This window comes from Sorex araneus, chromosome 2 (assembly GCF_027595985.1).
Source record: "Sorex araneus isolate mSorAra2 chromosome 2, mSorAra2.pri, whole genome shotgun sequence".
In the NCBI taxonomy this organism is placed as follows: Eukaryota; Metazoa; Chordata; class Mammalia; order Eulipotyphla; family Soricidae; genus Sorex; species Sorex araneus.
The window spans coordinates 232769212-232783569 of NC_073303.1; the positions used below are offsets into that span (position 1 = coordinate 232769212).

Here is a 14358-nt window from a genome sequence, read left to right on the forward strand (position 1 = left end):
GGCGCCTGCTGATTGGCGGGCTCCCGAGTGGGCGGTGGTAGTCAGGCTTAAAAGGCGGCGGCGGCGTAGCTTTGCTGCTGAGTTCGCGCGGAAGCAGCACCTGAGCTCGCTGTGGAGGCTATGAGCGGCGCCATGAGCGGCGCCGACTCGGCAGAGGCGCCGGAGGAGCAGCGCTTCCTCAGGTCGGCCGGGCCCCGGGTTCCCTGCGGAGGGGCGGGGTGGTCTGGGGGTGCAGCCCTGGAGGCGGCGGGGGCCCCAGGGCTAAGGGAGCTGTGAGGGGGCAGCGGGAAGCCCCCAGCACCCGGTGCGTTTCCCAGGCAGGCAGCCGCCAACGCCAAGCTCCGTTGCTGGGGAAACGGCTTCCGAATTATTCATCGTCACCCTAGGTCCCACCCAGTGTGTGTCCGTGTGTCCCAAAGCTGGGCAAACCCCTCTGCCCCCAGGAGCGAGGAGTGCACACACCAGGTGCAGAGAGGGACCCTGGTTTTGAGCACGTGACATTTTGCAGCCAGTCGGTTGATGGGTTTGGGGGTTGAAGTCACCGGTGTGCTCCTGGGAGCCCGGGGGTCCCCACCCTGGGCGGACTTGGACTCACCTCTCCGCAGGGGCCCACCAGCAGCTCAGCGTGGAGCCCACGCTGGTGGGGCGAGAGGCCCCTGAAGCCGGGGCGAGGGAAGCACCAGGGAAGGGGCTGGAGGGGCCCCCTGCCATGACGGATGCGGGGGCACCGCTGGAGCAGGTGCGGGAGGAGGCGGAAACTGGAGGCTCCTGGGGTACCTGGGCGTGGGCGGGGACCCGGAATCGCCTGTGAGTGCCTGCGGCGCCCCAGAAGGCTGGGGAATGGCAGTGGATTCCGAACCTACAGCCTTCAAAGCCCCCCACAGTCTGTGCTGAGGGGACGTCAGGGACAAGGGTGATCAGGGCCAGGCGCAGCAGAGCCGGACTGCGGGGAATGAGTGGGGAAAGGTGCAGGGGCGAGAAGTGCAGGCATCAGGTCGCCTGGCCACCTCCACCTCCCTGGCACCCCCCTCTGGACACGACAGGCCCCTGGGGGGCCCCAGTACCCCTGGTCAGTCCAGGAGAAGTGGGTGATCCCCAGCCCCCACTCCATGTGGGGGCAGCACCCAGGGAGTGGGAGGAACAAGATTCACCTCTGATGCTCTTTCCTGGGACACAGGCGCACGTTGCTCCTCCACACTCCACCCCTGCAGCTGCAGAGAACCCAGGCCTACTGCAGCCGCTGAGCACTGAGTTTCCAGCCTCTAGACACATCGCCCTGTCCCTGTGGGCCCGAAGGGTCTTCCCTTGAACATGCGGGGCAAGTCCCCACCCCAGCACCCTGCCACCTGCACTTTCCCGCTTGCTACACACCAGGTCAACTCCAGGGAGCCCTCCCTGACCATACTGTGGTCTGCTCCTGGAGAATTCACACACACATCTGCAGCCCCGCCTCTGCTCCCCAACATTTGCGGCTCTAGAGATAGCAGGGGAGGGGCTCGCTCTCAGCATGCTTGTGCCCAGTGGGATGAAGTGTCAGGACCCCACCCCAAGATGTCTGGGGTGACAAGCACCTCACAAGGCTCCCTCTCAGCCCAGGTTTCCCAATTTGGGTTAGTTTCATGTTCCGTGTTGGCGCCATCCTTAGTTTTTGTTTGGGGGCCACACCTGGCAGAACTCAAAGCTTGATTCTGGTTCTGTGCTGCGGGGTAACTCTTGGTTCCAGGGATTGAACCAGAAAAGGCCAGGTGAAGGCCAGTGCTCCAGTCCCTCCACTGTCTCTGACCCTTAGATTTGGGGGCGGAGTTAGGGGAAGAGCCATACCTGACAGTGCTCAGGAGTTCCTCCTGGCTCTACACTCAGGGATTACTCCTGGCAGTGCACAGGGGCCCTATGGGGTGCTGCGGATTAAACCTAGATCACTAGATCAGCCGCGTGCAGGGTAGCATCCTACTCCAGCTTTTTAGAATTTTTTGTTCTGTTGGGGCCCCAGCAGCCAGTGCTCATAGTATACTCCTGGCTCTGTACTCAGATTCCTCCCAGGCAGTTTGGGGGACCCTCTGCAGTGCTGGAGCCAAACCTGGGCCTCCTGCATGCAGATCCCTTGCCTGCACAGACCCTTGCCTTTCTCTCTTGCCCACTATCCTAAATTTGGGGAGGGGAGGTTATCACACCCAGTGGTGCTCAGGAGTTACTCCTGGTTCTGCACTCAGGAATATATGCCTGGCAGCACTCAGGGAACCGTATGGGATACCAGGGGTCGAAACCTGGGTCAGCTGCATGCAAGGCAAGCACCCTACTTCTGTACTGTCGCTCTAGCCCCCACCCTAAAATTCTTCCTGTTTTCTGAACACAGCTCCCAGCGCCATTTGGGTTTTCACACATGTAGGACACGCACCTCCCCCCCAGTATTCTCTCTCTCTAGCCCCAGCACAGTTTCATGGCTGTACCCAAAGAGGGGTCACACCAGAGTCCTTGGCAGCCCACAAGGTCACTTTCCAAGCATGAGGCAAGCTTCAAACTGCACAGGCCACCCAGCATCCCCAGCTGTGGCTCAAAAAACAGATCACTGGGGTTGTAGCCTTAGTTCAGGAGGGCGCTTGCCTTGCACATGGCAGACACAGGTTCAATCCTCAGCACCCCATGTGGTCCCTGAGCATTGCCAAAACCCAGAAACAATGCTTTGCACACAGCATACCTGGGTTCAGTCTCCAGCACCCCCATATAGTCCTCCAAGCCCCACTAGGAGTGATCCTTGAGTACTGCCAGGGTGACCCCAAAAATAAAACAATCCTTCCCCATCAGTCTTCCCTGCAGTTTGGCTCCATCCGGCATCCTGGAGCTTGCTCCGGGCCCTTTTCCCACCCCACGCATCCGCCCCTCTCTGTCAAAGTACGCTGCTGCGCTCAGTTTCTGAGCTGTCGCTCTGTTCGCCCCCATACCTGTCTACACAACCGAGCACTTTGGGGCATTAGAACCTCAGGCGCCATCATGCGCCTTCTGGCCACCAGGGGGCGCACCCGCCCCAGGCTTCGCCTCCAATCCCGCGCTGCGCATCAGGTACTGAGGACTTCCCCGTTATCGCTCTGAGCATCTCTACACCCCGCCCCCGTCCCCCAGCACAGCGGAGGCGGCAGCCTTGGAACGGGAGTTGCTGGAGGATTATCGTTTCGGGCGGCAGCAGTTGGCGGAGCTGTGTGGACATGCCAGTGCGGTGGCAGTGACCAAGGTACAGGACTCAGGGATGAGTGTTGGGGAGCAGAGACGGGGCTCCCGGGACTCAGCTCAGGTCCTCTGCCACCCCCTGGATCTTGGGCGTGAGGGGATGTGGGTTCCCGTCTAATCAGCCCCATGGACGAGAAAAACTGAGCCCAGAGGCTAGCGTGGCAGCCTCCAGGGTCCAGGGTGGGAGAAGAACCCCCAGCCTACAGGGTGCCCGCAAGAGCCCACGGGGCGACGTCAGCGTGTTCCCAGGAAGGACAAGAGTCCCGCTCGCAGGGCTCATAAACAGAAACGCCCTGGAGCCCGCCTGCCCGCCCCCGCCTCCCCTCCCCAGCGCCCCGCTGAAAAACACTTTCCAGGCGTACGTGTTTTCTCCCTCAATGTCCGGGTTCCTAATGATGCACCCTCGGGAGAGCTGGACCAGCAGAGCTGCAGGAGCAGAGCCCTGCCGCCCACTTTGACCCTGAAAGCCCTTCATGTGTCCCCCAAAGAAGCCCTCAGGCCCCACCCTCAGCATCTAGTCACCCCACTCCATGGGCCACAGATCAGGCCCCCAGGGAGGAGGCTGCCCAAGGAGCGTGGTCGCTGTGTGGAAGGAGATGATGCGGCCACGGCGGGGGGGGGGGGGGGGGGGGAAGGGCTCTGAGTCAGGGCAGCTGGGCCACACCCTCTGCGCCCCTATGAGGAAGGGGGGTGACTCGGAGCCACCGGGGTGGGGCTCCATGGCCGTACTTGCTTTGCATGCAGGAGCCCTGGTTTGATCCCTGCCCCTCGCCAGGACAAGTGAGCACTGACTGGTGGGCCCCACAACCCCCTCCTATGGGGTGATGCGGGGGCCCCAGAGCGAGCTTGAGAGGTCGAGCTGCAGAGATGGAGACGGGGGTGCAGGAGGATGAAGAGGAGGCAGAAGAGAGGGGCAGAGGGAGCATGTCGGGCTGGAAAAGTACCCTGCCCCCCCCCCCAAGGAGTCTCTGGGAGGGGCTTGGGCTGGAAAGGGGCGGGTCCAGGAGCCACAGGCATGGAAAATGCTGGAAGTGAGTGCAGCTGGGAGGGTAAACAGACCTCGGAGCCTCGAGGCCAGAAGGCACGTTTCCCTCTGGGCCTGGCGGAGCCTGAGGCAAGAGTACAGCACCCCAAAGTGCAGCCCCCCTCCAGCTCAGAACAAAACAACACAGCTCCCCACTCCCCCTTCTAGCTAAGGCGGAGCCCTCCCTGAGCCCCCCTGAGCTCCTGTCTGCGCCCCCAGGTCTTCCCCCTACCCGCGCTTTCCCGGAAGCAGAGGACGGTGCTGGTGGTGTGCGGCCCCGAGCACAACGGGGCGGTGGGACTGGTCTGCGCCCGGCACCTGCGCATGTTCGTGAGTAGCGGGCCCCGCAGCTGCCCCCTCCCGGCGGTCCTGGCCGGCAGAAAGGTGCCCATGTCGCAGGGGGAGGGACGGTGGAGCCTGGCGGGGCCCCAGCACAGTCCCTCCCCCCCAGGAGTATGAACCCACCATCTTCTACCCCACGCGTTCTCTGGAGCCCCTGCACCGCGACCTGACTACCCAGTGCGAGAAGATGGACATCCCCTTCCTGTCCTACCTGCCCACTGAGGTCTGAGCCAGTGGCTGGGGTGGGGTGGGGGGTGCTAGGTTCCCCCCACCCCTCACCCTTCCCATCTTCCTAGGTCCAGCTCATCAATAACGCCTACGGGCTAGTCGTGGACGCCGTGCTGGGCCCCGGCGTGGAGCCCAGTGAGGTGGGGGGCCCCTGCACTCGGGCACTGGCCACGCTCAAGCTCCTGTCCATCCCCCTCGTCAGCCTGGACATCCCCTCAGGCAGGTGGGAGGCTGGGGCGGAGACCCCCAGCTTCCGGCGGCCCCTCCTTGAGCCTGTCCGCTCTGTGCCTCAGTTTCCCCAGCCTAGAGGGGGAGGCTTCTCTCGCAGATGGATGACCAAGGCTGGCTGCCCTGAGCGCTCAGGGGTGTCTGGGTCATCTCCACCCACCCCGGCCCCCCGGCAGAGTGAGCTCACCCCGCCAAAGCCTCGCCCAAACTGGCTGCCACCCGGGGCCTGCTGGAGCCATTAGGGCAGACGGAACAAACAGGCCTGGGGCAGCTGGGCGCCTGGGGAGTGGCTGGGGCATCCTGGGCTCCTAGCACCTTGGGCCGTCACAGCAGGGTGTCCCCTGTGGGGGGCGCTGAGGAAGAGGCAGGCAGTCTAGTCTGAGGGGGGAGGCACATAATTGAGTTCGCAGTTGCCTAATGAGGGGGTGGGGTCCTGCCTCCTCCAAAGACATGATCTAGTCTAATGGGGGAGGGCAGGGAGGTCAGGTCAGTGTCTAGTCAGAGGGGAGGAGGTGGCAGGAAGGGGGTGTGGGGGGGCAAGAACAAACCGCTGAGAGTATGGAGCAGGTCTGATGGGGAGGACGGATACCAGGCCTGGGATCTGCCCAGAGCGGGGCGACCGGAGGAAAGTTGGGCGGGCAGAGGTGAGAGACCGGGCCCAGGCTGGAGCCTGAGCAGGGGGTCTGGGCGGAACAGGAGGGGAAGGCAGGGCTGCGGGTGGGGGAGCGGGCTGGTCCGAGGGTGACCCGCCGCTCCCTCCCCTCAGGCTGGGACGCGGAGACAGGCGGCGACGCGGAGGACGGGCTCCGGCCCGACGTGCTGGTGTCGCTGGCGGCGCCCAAGCGCTGTGCTGGCCGCTTCTCCGGGCGCCACCACTTCGTGGCCGGCCGCTTCGTGCCCGACGACGTGCGCCGCAAGTTCGCGCTGCGCCTTCCCGGCTACTCCGGCACCGACTGCGTGGCCGCGCTGTGACCGCCCGCGACAATAAACGCCAAGTCCCGCCTCGGCTTGTGTGTGTGCGCGCGCGCTGGGGCCGGCCGGGGGAACGGGGAGGGACGGAGGGGGGGGGGCGTGGACGTTCCTAAGCGGGGCCACGGCCAGGAAGAGTCGGGGTACCTGCGCTGGGGAGGAGCCCCCCAGAGGGCCTTGGGGGAAGGGGCTCAGGACGGGTGGGCAGCGCCGAGGGACTTTCCAGCAGCCTCGGAGAAGCACGGAGGGCGGGTGCGGGTGGGTGCCACCGCCTCCTCCCGCGCCGGGCCCCGGGGAGAGCGGGCCGAGGGCGCATCCCGACGCACCCTGAGGCTGCTGGGGTTCCCAAGGTCTCCTCGGGTCGGGGGCGTGGCCTTTCGATGGGCGTGTCTTGGGGCGTGGCCTGCGCTCCGGCCCCGCCCTCTCCCTCAGACCCCTGCGGCCGCGCGACCCGGCGGAGTCCGCTCCGAGCGCGCCGCCGAGCCCAGAGCTGCGAGCGGCGCTCGGACCCGGCCATGGCGTTCCTGCCGCCTCTGCTCTGCCTGTGTGTCGCCGTGGTGCACCCGGCGGGGGCTCGAGGTGAGACACCCCAGACCCCCAGCCTAGCCTCCGAGTGGACGTGGGGCAGCCACACCTGGACCGGGCTCGCGGCATCTTCCCAGCCCGGGTACCCTTGGCCGCCAGGCTGGAGGCAGGAGGGAGGGGCGGGCGGGCGGAGGGGACCTGTTCCGTCTTCCTTCCCGGGACGCCTGCAGCATACTTGGAACCCTGAGTACGTCGGAGCTCCCCGCGGGGATCAGGACCCCTGATGAAGGGGTCAGACACCCCCTCCCCAACACTTACCCTCTGAAAGGGGATTCCTGTCTCTGGAACACTGAGGGTCGAGGAGTTGGCCCATTTCTCAGGGGAGGTGAGAGGGAAGGGGTGGGACTTGGGGGCTTTCCTGACATCCTGGGTCCTTGAGCACAGCTGTAGAAGGTAAACTGAGCACATATGCTGCCCCAGCCCATGTGCTGCTTGAGACTATGTGGCCAAGCGCATGCGGTGCCTGAGCACATGTGTCGCCCGCATCTCCCCTCTTGAGATGTGGACTTTCCTGCTTTCATGCCTAATGCTGGGGTGTGTGTAGGGGCTCTCTCCGCCCCTGGAGAAGCCGGGGTTCTCGCTTGAGCACGGTACTCTCCACTCTCTTTCACTTTCTCTCCCTCTTTCCCGTCAAAACCTCCAAATAAATACTGCGCAATTTCAAAAAGGAAAATGAAGGTAAACTGAGGAAGGGACTGTCATTTCCTCTACATGGATGGGGAGGGGCCAAGATACCACTGCTGAACTCACTGGTCAGTGGAAGAGTGGACAGGACTGGCGCAGGGGGCACAGAAATTGGGCAGCAGAAGGAATGGGTCAGGGGAGGCTGGGCTGGGCAGTCTCCTTGCTGGAGGAGCCAAGTGGTCAGCCAGAATTGGGTTCAGGCTTTCCTGATCCTGTTTCCTCTTGAAAGACATGAGGTGACGATCTTGGAGCTCATTAGGGGTTCCCCCAAACCCCCGCCTGCAGGCAGCACCTCTGCTGAGGAGCCCACGGCGCAGACCTGGGGCCTCGAAGGTCCATCCCTGGGCCCAGGCCAGCCCTCGCCCTCCCTGGAGGATTGGGAAGGTGAGTCAGCCCTGCCCTGGCCTGGATCTGGACCTGTGCGAGTGCTGGCTGGGGGCGGAGGTGGGGGGCACCCCTAAGTGGTCCCTAAGAGGTCTGAGCCAAAGGGGCCTGCTGTCCCAGATGGGGGGGGCCGGCAGGAATGCCGGCCCTACCTCTGGGTTAGCACTCCCGGAGCTGCCCGGTGGTGCAGCCTCTGCACCTGTCACCTGGGACATCCGCTGTCACCCCCACTTCCCCCAGCAGAGCTGCAGGAAGAAATCCAGTTTGCAGTTTGGAAGACCCTCCTGCTGCCTTCCCTCCTCACACGTGGGATTCTGAATCTGGGGGGTGGGGATTATGAAAAAGTGAGGAGACCCCAGCCTGCACCTAAGGGTCTGTCAGGCATTGGGCAGTGGGGGCAAGGTCACCTTTACACCTTAGGGTGTCTGTGCCCTGGGCTCTGGGGGCTGGGGGCCTGCAGCCATGGGAAGGTAAGCAGCAGCCCGGCCCTGCTCACCCGGATGGGGCCCGGCGGGCAGCGACACGGGTCCTAGCGCGTGCGGTGCTCGCAGAGGCCAGCGAGTGGACGTCCTGGTTCAACGTGGACCACCCGGGCGGCGATGGCGATTTCGAGAGCCTGGCAGCCATCCGCTTCTACTACGGGCCGGCGCGAGTGTGTCCGCGGCCGCTGGCGCTGGAGGCGCGCACCACCGACTGGGCCCTGCCGTCCGCCGTGGGCGAGCGCGTGCACCTCAACCCCGCGCGCGGCTTCTGGTGCCTGAATCGCGAGCAGCCGCGCGGCCGCCGCTGCTCCAACTACCACGTGCGCTTCCGCTGCCCCCTCGGTAAGGGTGGGGCCGGGGCGGGGCCTCGGCTCGGGAGGGCGGGGCCGGGCTAGAGCTTCACGGGTGGGCGGGATTAGGAAAGGGCTGTGGCCTGGAGTGGGCAGGTTCTCGCTGGGGGCGGGGCCTGGGCGGAAGGGCGAAGTTAGGGAGCTGCTGTACACCAGGCGGAGATAAGTGATGCTGGGGAGCGGGTGCGCAGGGGTTCTGGATTGGTGCCGCGGGTGGGAGGGGCGGAGATAAGATGTAGGAAGGAGCGGGGCTTGGGGCTGCGGGGAGGTAATGTAAACGGGACAATGTTGGCAGGGGATTGAGGAGTAGGGTCTCCTAGAAGCAGGGTCCGCAAGGAGTCAGCCCCGGGGAGGGGTCTTCTTTAGACGACAGAGGCGGGAATAGCGGAAGCACAGCTCTCAGCCGCTGCCTTCCTTCGTGCCTCTGTCATAACTCTATGGGACAGTTTTGAGTCCCAAGAGGGTCTCGTCGGGGAGTTCAGGTCGGGACGGGAAGGTGCCCCCCTGAGGAGGAACTCAGTGGGTCCCGGACTCACAGGGGAGTCGCCCCCACTTCCCTTCACCCTTGCAGAGGTCACCTGGGGCGAGTGGGGTCCGTGGGGTCCCTGTTCTGGGAGCTGCGGGCCAGGCCGTCGAATGCGTCGTAGATTCTGCTCAAGCCCAGCCGGGGATGGGTGTCCCGGGCGTCCCCTGGAGGCACAAAAGTGTGTGCGACCTGCCTGCCCAGGTAGGAGGGGTAGGGCCCCTAGGGTGGGGCTTTGGGAGGGTACTTCCACGGGCGGTGGGGGGGCTTGTGGATGGGGCGGGGCCTGACCTTTATGAGTATTTCCCTCATTCTGGGCGCATCCTCTGTGTGCACAGCCTGACCAGTGTACTGACATCCCATGCGTGCAGACACAAGCTGCTCACGAACTGGGGCGCGTGGCACTGGCAGTCCACACCCATACCCCTGCCCACGAGGACACGCGCTAACACCCTGGCAAACACGATGTCCAGGGCCAGACACTAGGCCAGCCAGGAGGCGACTGGAAATTCCAGTCCGGCCTGGGCTCCACAAACACGGTCTGGAGACCGAGCCCACGACAGGGTGGGGGAGCAGAGTGGCCAATGGGGTGGTGGGGTCCCCACCCTGCCCGGCCTGGCTCTGTCCTCCCAGCGCCTCTGCCCTGAAGTTTCCAGTGGAATTTTCCACTTTGTGGAGAAACTGCGGGTTTGCTACTGTTATGAGTCCAAGACCCAGCCCCTCGCCAGGCCCCTGCTCCTACGGAGACACTTGCTTGTGTGCTGGCAGGAGCCTGTCCTGGGAGTCGCCATTCCTGTCACCTCTCCAGCACGCCTTCGTCACTCTGACCCCACGCCTGAGCCAGCTGACCCTGACCACGCAGCCCTCTCCCTTCCCCACACTAGGGAGTGCAGGCCCAGCGCCATGGGGAGCCATCCTGCAGCCCCTGGGGGACATGGGGTACACAAGGGCCATGCAGTAAAGAAGTGCTGTGCCCAGCAGGCAGTGAGGGCATTTGCCATGCACATGACTCACCCCAGTTCTCTTTTGACATCCCATGCGGTCCCCTGAGCACAGAGTCAAGAGTGATTCCTGAGAACCACTGGGTATGAACAAACCTCCCACCAAAGTAAAAGCTTCCCCCAGGGGAACCCAGGTATACCCACACTTCCTGTGTCCCCCCAGAGTGCAACCTTGACACCTGCGTGTGCCCCGACCACATCCTCCTAGGCCTGGTGGTCACCCCATTGGGGCGACCACTGCCGGGAGCCCGCGTGTCTCTGCAAGACTGGCCTGGCACAGTGGCCACCAGCGATGCCCACGGGACCTTCCAGATGCCTGGGGTGTGCGCCAGCAGTCGGGCCAATGTCAGTGCCCGCGTGGATGGCTTCTCTACAGGCGTGGCCCAAGTCCAGGCCAATGGCTCCACGTCCGCAGTGGTGACTCTGGTCCTGGAGCGGCTGGGTAAGGCCCTCACAGCGGGGGTTGCCCAGGGATGCAAGCCAGGGTGACAGACAAAGGAAGGAATAGGTGACATAGTGACAGGTGACAGGGAACCCAAGGGTCCTGAGACAGACACACTTCCCCGCTGGGGACCTGGCCCACCGTGCCGAGCACAGGTGGAGCAGAGCCCCGCATGCGCCCCCGGCACTGCTCAAAAGTATCCACAGGCTCAGAGCCGCAAGCACAGCCAGTGGTACCCGCCCCAAGAGTGACGGAAACACAAAAGGGCAGTGAACACTGGAGCCTCAGGCCACAGAGCCCTGAGCCAGTGCCTCCACTGCTGCACATTACCAGGGGCCCTGAGCACTGCTGAGTGTCCTGAGCACTGCCAGGAGCCCTGAGCAGGAAGGTGTGTGTCTTACATGTCATTATCTCTGGCACCACGTGGCCCCCCAGCACCACCTAGAGTGAGCCCCAAGCACAGAACATGGAGTAGCCCTCGAGTACTCCAGGTTTAGCCCCAGTGCCCCAATAAAGAACTAAAAAAGTGGGGTTCGTCCTAGCAGAAGTGAGGTGAGGCTGGGTAGAGTTCTGGGAGAGGCATGGGAAGGAGGGAGATGGGAAGACGGGTTGACATTTGCCCTGTGGCCCAGAGAGGCCCTACCTGGTGAAGCACCCCCAGTCACGGGTGCGGGAGGCCGGCCAGAACGTGACTTTCTGCTGCAAAGCTGCGGGTACCCCCACGCCCAAGAAATACGCCTGGTGAGTGGGGACTGGGCCCCAGCTCTGAGGGGGAATGGGGCGGCCTGGGGTGGGGGTGCTGCCTGCCATCCCTCTGGAGCGCGGGGGCCCCACGGTGCGGCCCCACCACCCAGGTTCCACAATGGGACCCTGCTGGACCGGCGGGAGCACCGTTCCGGGGCGCACCTGGAGCTGCAGGGGCTGCGCGCCGAGCAGGCAGGCACCTACCACTGCAAAGCCTGGAACGACGCGGGTGCCGTGCGCTCAGCCACCGCCAGGCTCTCCGTGCTGGGTGAGCACCCCAAAGCAGACCCCCGAGAGAGACCCCAGTCCCTAGCGCGGGCTGGAGCCCCGCCCGCTACGGGCCCCGCTGATTCCCTGCCCTCCCCAACTCCCCAGCACCGGGAGAACCAGCCTGCGACCCGCGGCCCCGGGAGCACCTGGTCCAGCTCCCTGACGACTGTGGCCAGCCCAACGGCGGCCCCGCCTACGTGGACGTGGGCTTCTGCCCCGACACCCTCTGTCCCGGCCCGTCGGGCTCTGGCCAGCGGTGTGGGGACCCAGGCTCGCGCTGCTGCTCCGTGCGGCGCCTGGAGAGCCGGAACGTCACCTGCGCCAGCGCAGTCCTGCCCGTGAAGGTGGTGGCCGAGTGCGGCTGCCAGAAGTGTCTGCCCCCGCGTGGGCTGGTGCGCGGCCGCGTGGTGGCCGCGGACTCCGGGGAGCCCCTGCGCTTTGCCCGGATCCTGCTGGGCCGGGAACCCCTGGGTTTTGCCTCCTACCAAGGTGATTTCACCATCGAGGTGGCGCCCTCCACGCAGCGGCTGGTGGTGACGTTCGTGGACCCCAGCGGCGAGTTCGTAGACGCGGTCCGGGTCCTGCCTTTCGACCCTCGGGGGGCCGGGGTGTACCACGTGGTGCAGGCCATGCGGAAGCGCGCCCCGGTGCTGTTGGACCCGGGCCAGAGCAACACCATCGCACTGGGGGAGCTGGCAGACCAGGCCCCACTGGGCGAGCTCATCTTCCCGCCTGGTGCTTTCCGCACCGCAGACGGCCAGGCCTACGAGGGCGCCGTCGAGGCCCGGGTGACGTTCGTGGACCCCCGGGACCTGGCATCAGCCGCGGCGGCGCCCAGCGACCTGCGCTTTGTGGACCGCGACGGGGAGCTGGCGCCGCTGCGCACCTATGGCATGTTCTCCGTCGACCTCCGCGCTCCGGGCGCCGCCGAGCAGCTGCAGGCCGGCCCGGTGGGGGTGCGCGTGGCTGCCGAGCACATCCACATGGCAGGCCACGCCGAGGCGCTGCAGCTGTGGTCGCTGAACCCCGACACGGGGCTGTGGGAGGAGGAAGGCGGCTTCCATAGCCAGGGCGCGGGGGCGGCCGGGGGCGCACGGGCGCGGCGCGAGGAGCGCGTGTTCCTGGTGGGCAGCGTGGAGGTGCGCGAGCGCCGCCTCTTCAACCTGGACGTGCCCGAGCGCCGACGCTGCTTTGTCAAGGTGCGCGCCTATGGCAACGACAAATTCAACGCCAACGAGCAGGTGGAGGGCGTGGTGGTGACGCTGGTCAACCTGGAGCCAGCGCCAGGCTTCGAGGCCAACCCCCGCGCCTGGGGCCGCTTCGACAGCGCCATCACCGGTCCCAACGGCGCCTGCCTGCCCGCCTTCTGCGACGCAGAGCGGCCCGACGCCTACACGGCGCTGCTTACAGCCACACTGGGGGGCGAGGAGCTGGAACCGCCTCCCGCTCGTCCTGCGCGCGCTGTCGGCGTGGCGCAGCCCTACCTGGACCGTCTGGGCTACCAGCGCACCGACCACGACGACCCGGCCTACAAGCGCAACGGGATCCGCATCAACCTCGCCAAGCCCCGGCCCGGCCAGCCCGCTGAGGCGCACGGGCCCGTGTACCCCTGGCGCCGACTGCGCGACTGCCAGGACGCGCCGGTCACCGACAGCCACTTCCGCTTCGCGCGCGTCGAGGCCGACCGCTACGAGTACAACGTGGTCCCCTTCCGCGAGGGCGCGCCCGCCTCTTGGGCGGGGGACCTGCTGTCCTGGTGGCCCAACCCGCAGGAGTTCCGTGCCTGCTTCCTCAAGGTGCGCCTGCGGGGCCCGCAGGAGTACATGGTGCGTTCCCACAACGCGGGGGGAAGCCACCCCCGCACCCGCGGGCAGCTCTACGGCCTGCGGGACAGCCGGAGCGTGCGCGATCCCCAGCGATCCGGCACCTCAGCCGCCTGCGTGGAGTTCAAGTGCGGCGGGATGCTGTTCGACCAGCGCCAGGTGGACAGGACGCTGGTCACTGTGACGCCCCAGGGCAGCTGCCGCCGCGTGGCAATCAACTCGCTCCTCCAGGACTACTTAGCCCGACACCCGCCCACAGCACCGACCGACGACCTCACCTCCTTCACCATGCTGGCCCCCCTGGACGCGCTGGGTCACAACTACGGGGTGTACACGGTCACTGACCAGAGCCCCCGGCTGGCCAAGGAGATTGCCATCGGCCGCTGCTTTGACGGCTCCTCCGACGGCTTCTCCCGGGAAATGAAGGCGGACGCGGGCACCGCCGTCACCTTCCAGTGCAAGGAGCCCCCGGCTGGCCGGCCCAGCCTCTTCCAGAGGCTACTGGAATCCCCAGCCTCCGCGCTTGGGGACATCCGCCGTGAGATGGGCCAGGCGCAGGTCCGAGATGCGGGATCCTCGCGCATGCGCCAGGGCAGGGCCCGGCCGTGACGGAGGGGCTGTGCTCCAGTCCTCGGGCTCACCCCAACCCCAATTCCCACCCCCACCCCATTGATCAAAGCTAGATCTGGGGCGTCCGATGAACAGAGTCGGCACCCATATGACAATATGTGGCTGACCAAGGGCCAGGAACCCCGATAACCCCACCCTGCCCCCGCAGGTGCTCCACTGGGGCTGCTTTCGGTCTAGGGCACCCCGACCTGACCTTCAGCCTGATGGTTCTGGGACCATGAGCAATGCGGCCCTTTGAACATGACTCTTCCTTGGGGTTATTTATTGCGGGCAGCCTGGAGGCTGAGGACAGGGGCGTGGGCCTTGGAGGGGCTGGGCAGGATTTTGTGGACTGGTGCTGAGGGCTTGGTCATTCTCACATGTGGTGCTCAGAGCCCCCCTCGGGAAGGCCGGGGGAGGGAATCAATTAAAGATGCTTCATTTCCCA

The 14358-nt window shown here is 65.5% G+C and overlaps 2 protein-coding genes across 2 annotated transcripts; both read left to right on the forward strand.

Moving 5' to 3' along the window:
* The first annotated feature begins 39 nt into the window (after nucleotides 1-39).
* On the forward strand, nucleotides 40-6051 carry YJEFN3 (YjeF N-terminal domain containing 3). The gene is made up of 6 exons (XM_004616634.2): nucleotides 40-182; nucleotides 3118-3226; nucleotides 4466-4576; nucleotides 4698-4811; nucleotides 4885-5035; nucleotides 5811-6051. The coding sequence occupies exons 1-6, from the start codon at nucleotides 121-123 to the stop codon at nucleotides 6014-6016; spliced, it is 753 nt and encodes a 250-aa protein (XP_004616691.1). The 5' UTR covers nucleotides 40-120; the 3' UTR covers nucleotides 6017-6051.
* Nucleotides 6052-6196: 145 nt separating this feature from the next.
* Nucleotides 6197-14358, forward strand: CILP2 (cartilage intermediate layer protein 2). Its single transcript, XM_004616823.2, has 8 exons — nucleotides 6197-6592; nucleotides 7568-7666; nucleotides 8218-8490; nucleotides 9070-9225; nucleotides 10186-10464; nucleotides 11097-11205; nucleotides 11319-11476; nucleotides 11584-14358. The coding sequence occupies exons 1-8, from the start codon at nucleotides 6394-6396 to the stop codon at nucleotides 13908-13910; spliced, it is 3600 nt and encodes a 1199-aa protein (XP_004616880.2). The 5' UTR covers nucleotides 6197-6393; the 3' UTR covers nucleotides 13911-14358.

Excerpts from the sequence above, each read along its gene's own strand:
- YJEFN3 (XM_004616634.2), top strand. The coding sequence starts at position 121 with ATGAGCGGCGCCATGAGCGGCGCCGACTCGGCAGAGGCGCCGGAGGAG. Across the intron at positions 183-3,117 it reads GAGGAGCAGCGCTTCCTCAG|CACAGCGGAGGCGGCAGCCT; the intron begins GTCGGCCGGGCC and ends CCCGTCCCCCAG. Across the intron at positions 3,227-4,465 it reads GTGCGGTGGCAGTGACCAAG|GTCTTCCCCCTACCCGCGCT; the intron begins GTACAGGACTCA and ends CTGCGCCCCCAG.
- CILP2 (XM_004616823.2), top strand. The coding sequence starts at position 6,394 with ATGGGCGTGTCTTGGGGCGTGGCCTGCGCTCCGGCCCCGCCCTCTCCC. Across the intron at positions 6,593-7,567 it reads GCACCCGGCGGGGGCTCGAG|GCAGCACCTCTGCTGAGGAG; the intron begins GTGAGACACCCC and ends CCCCGCCTGCAG. Across the intron at positions 11,477-11,583 it reads CGCCAGGCTCTCCGTGCTGG|CACCGGGAGAACCAGCCTGC; the intron begins GTGAGCACCCCA and ends CCAACTCCCCAG.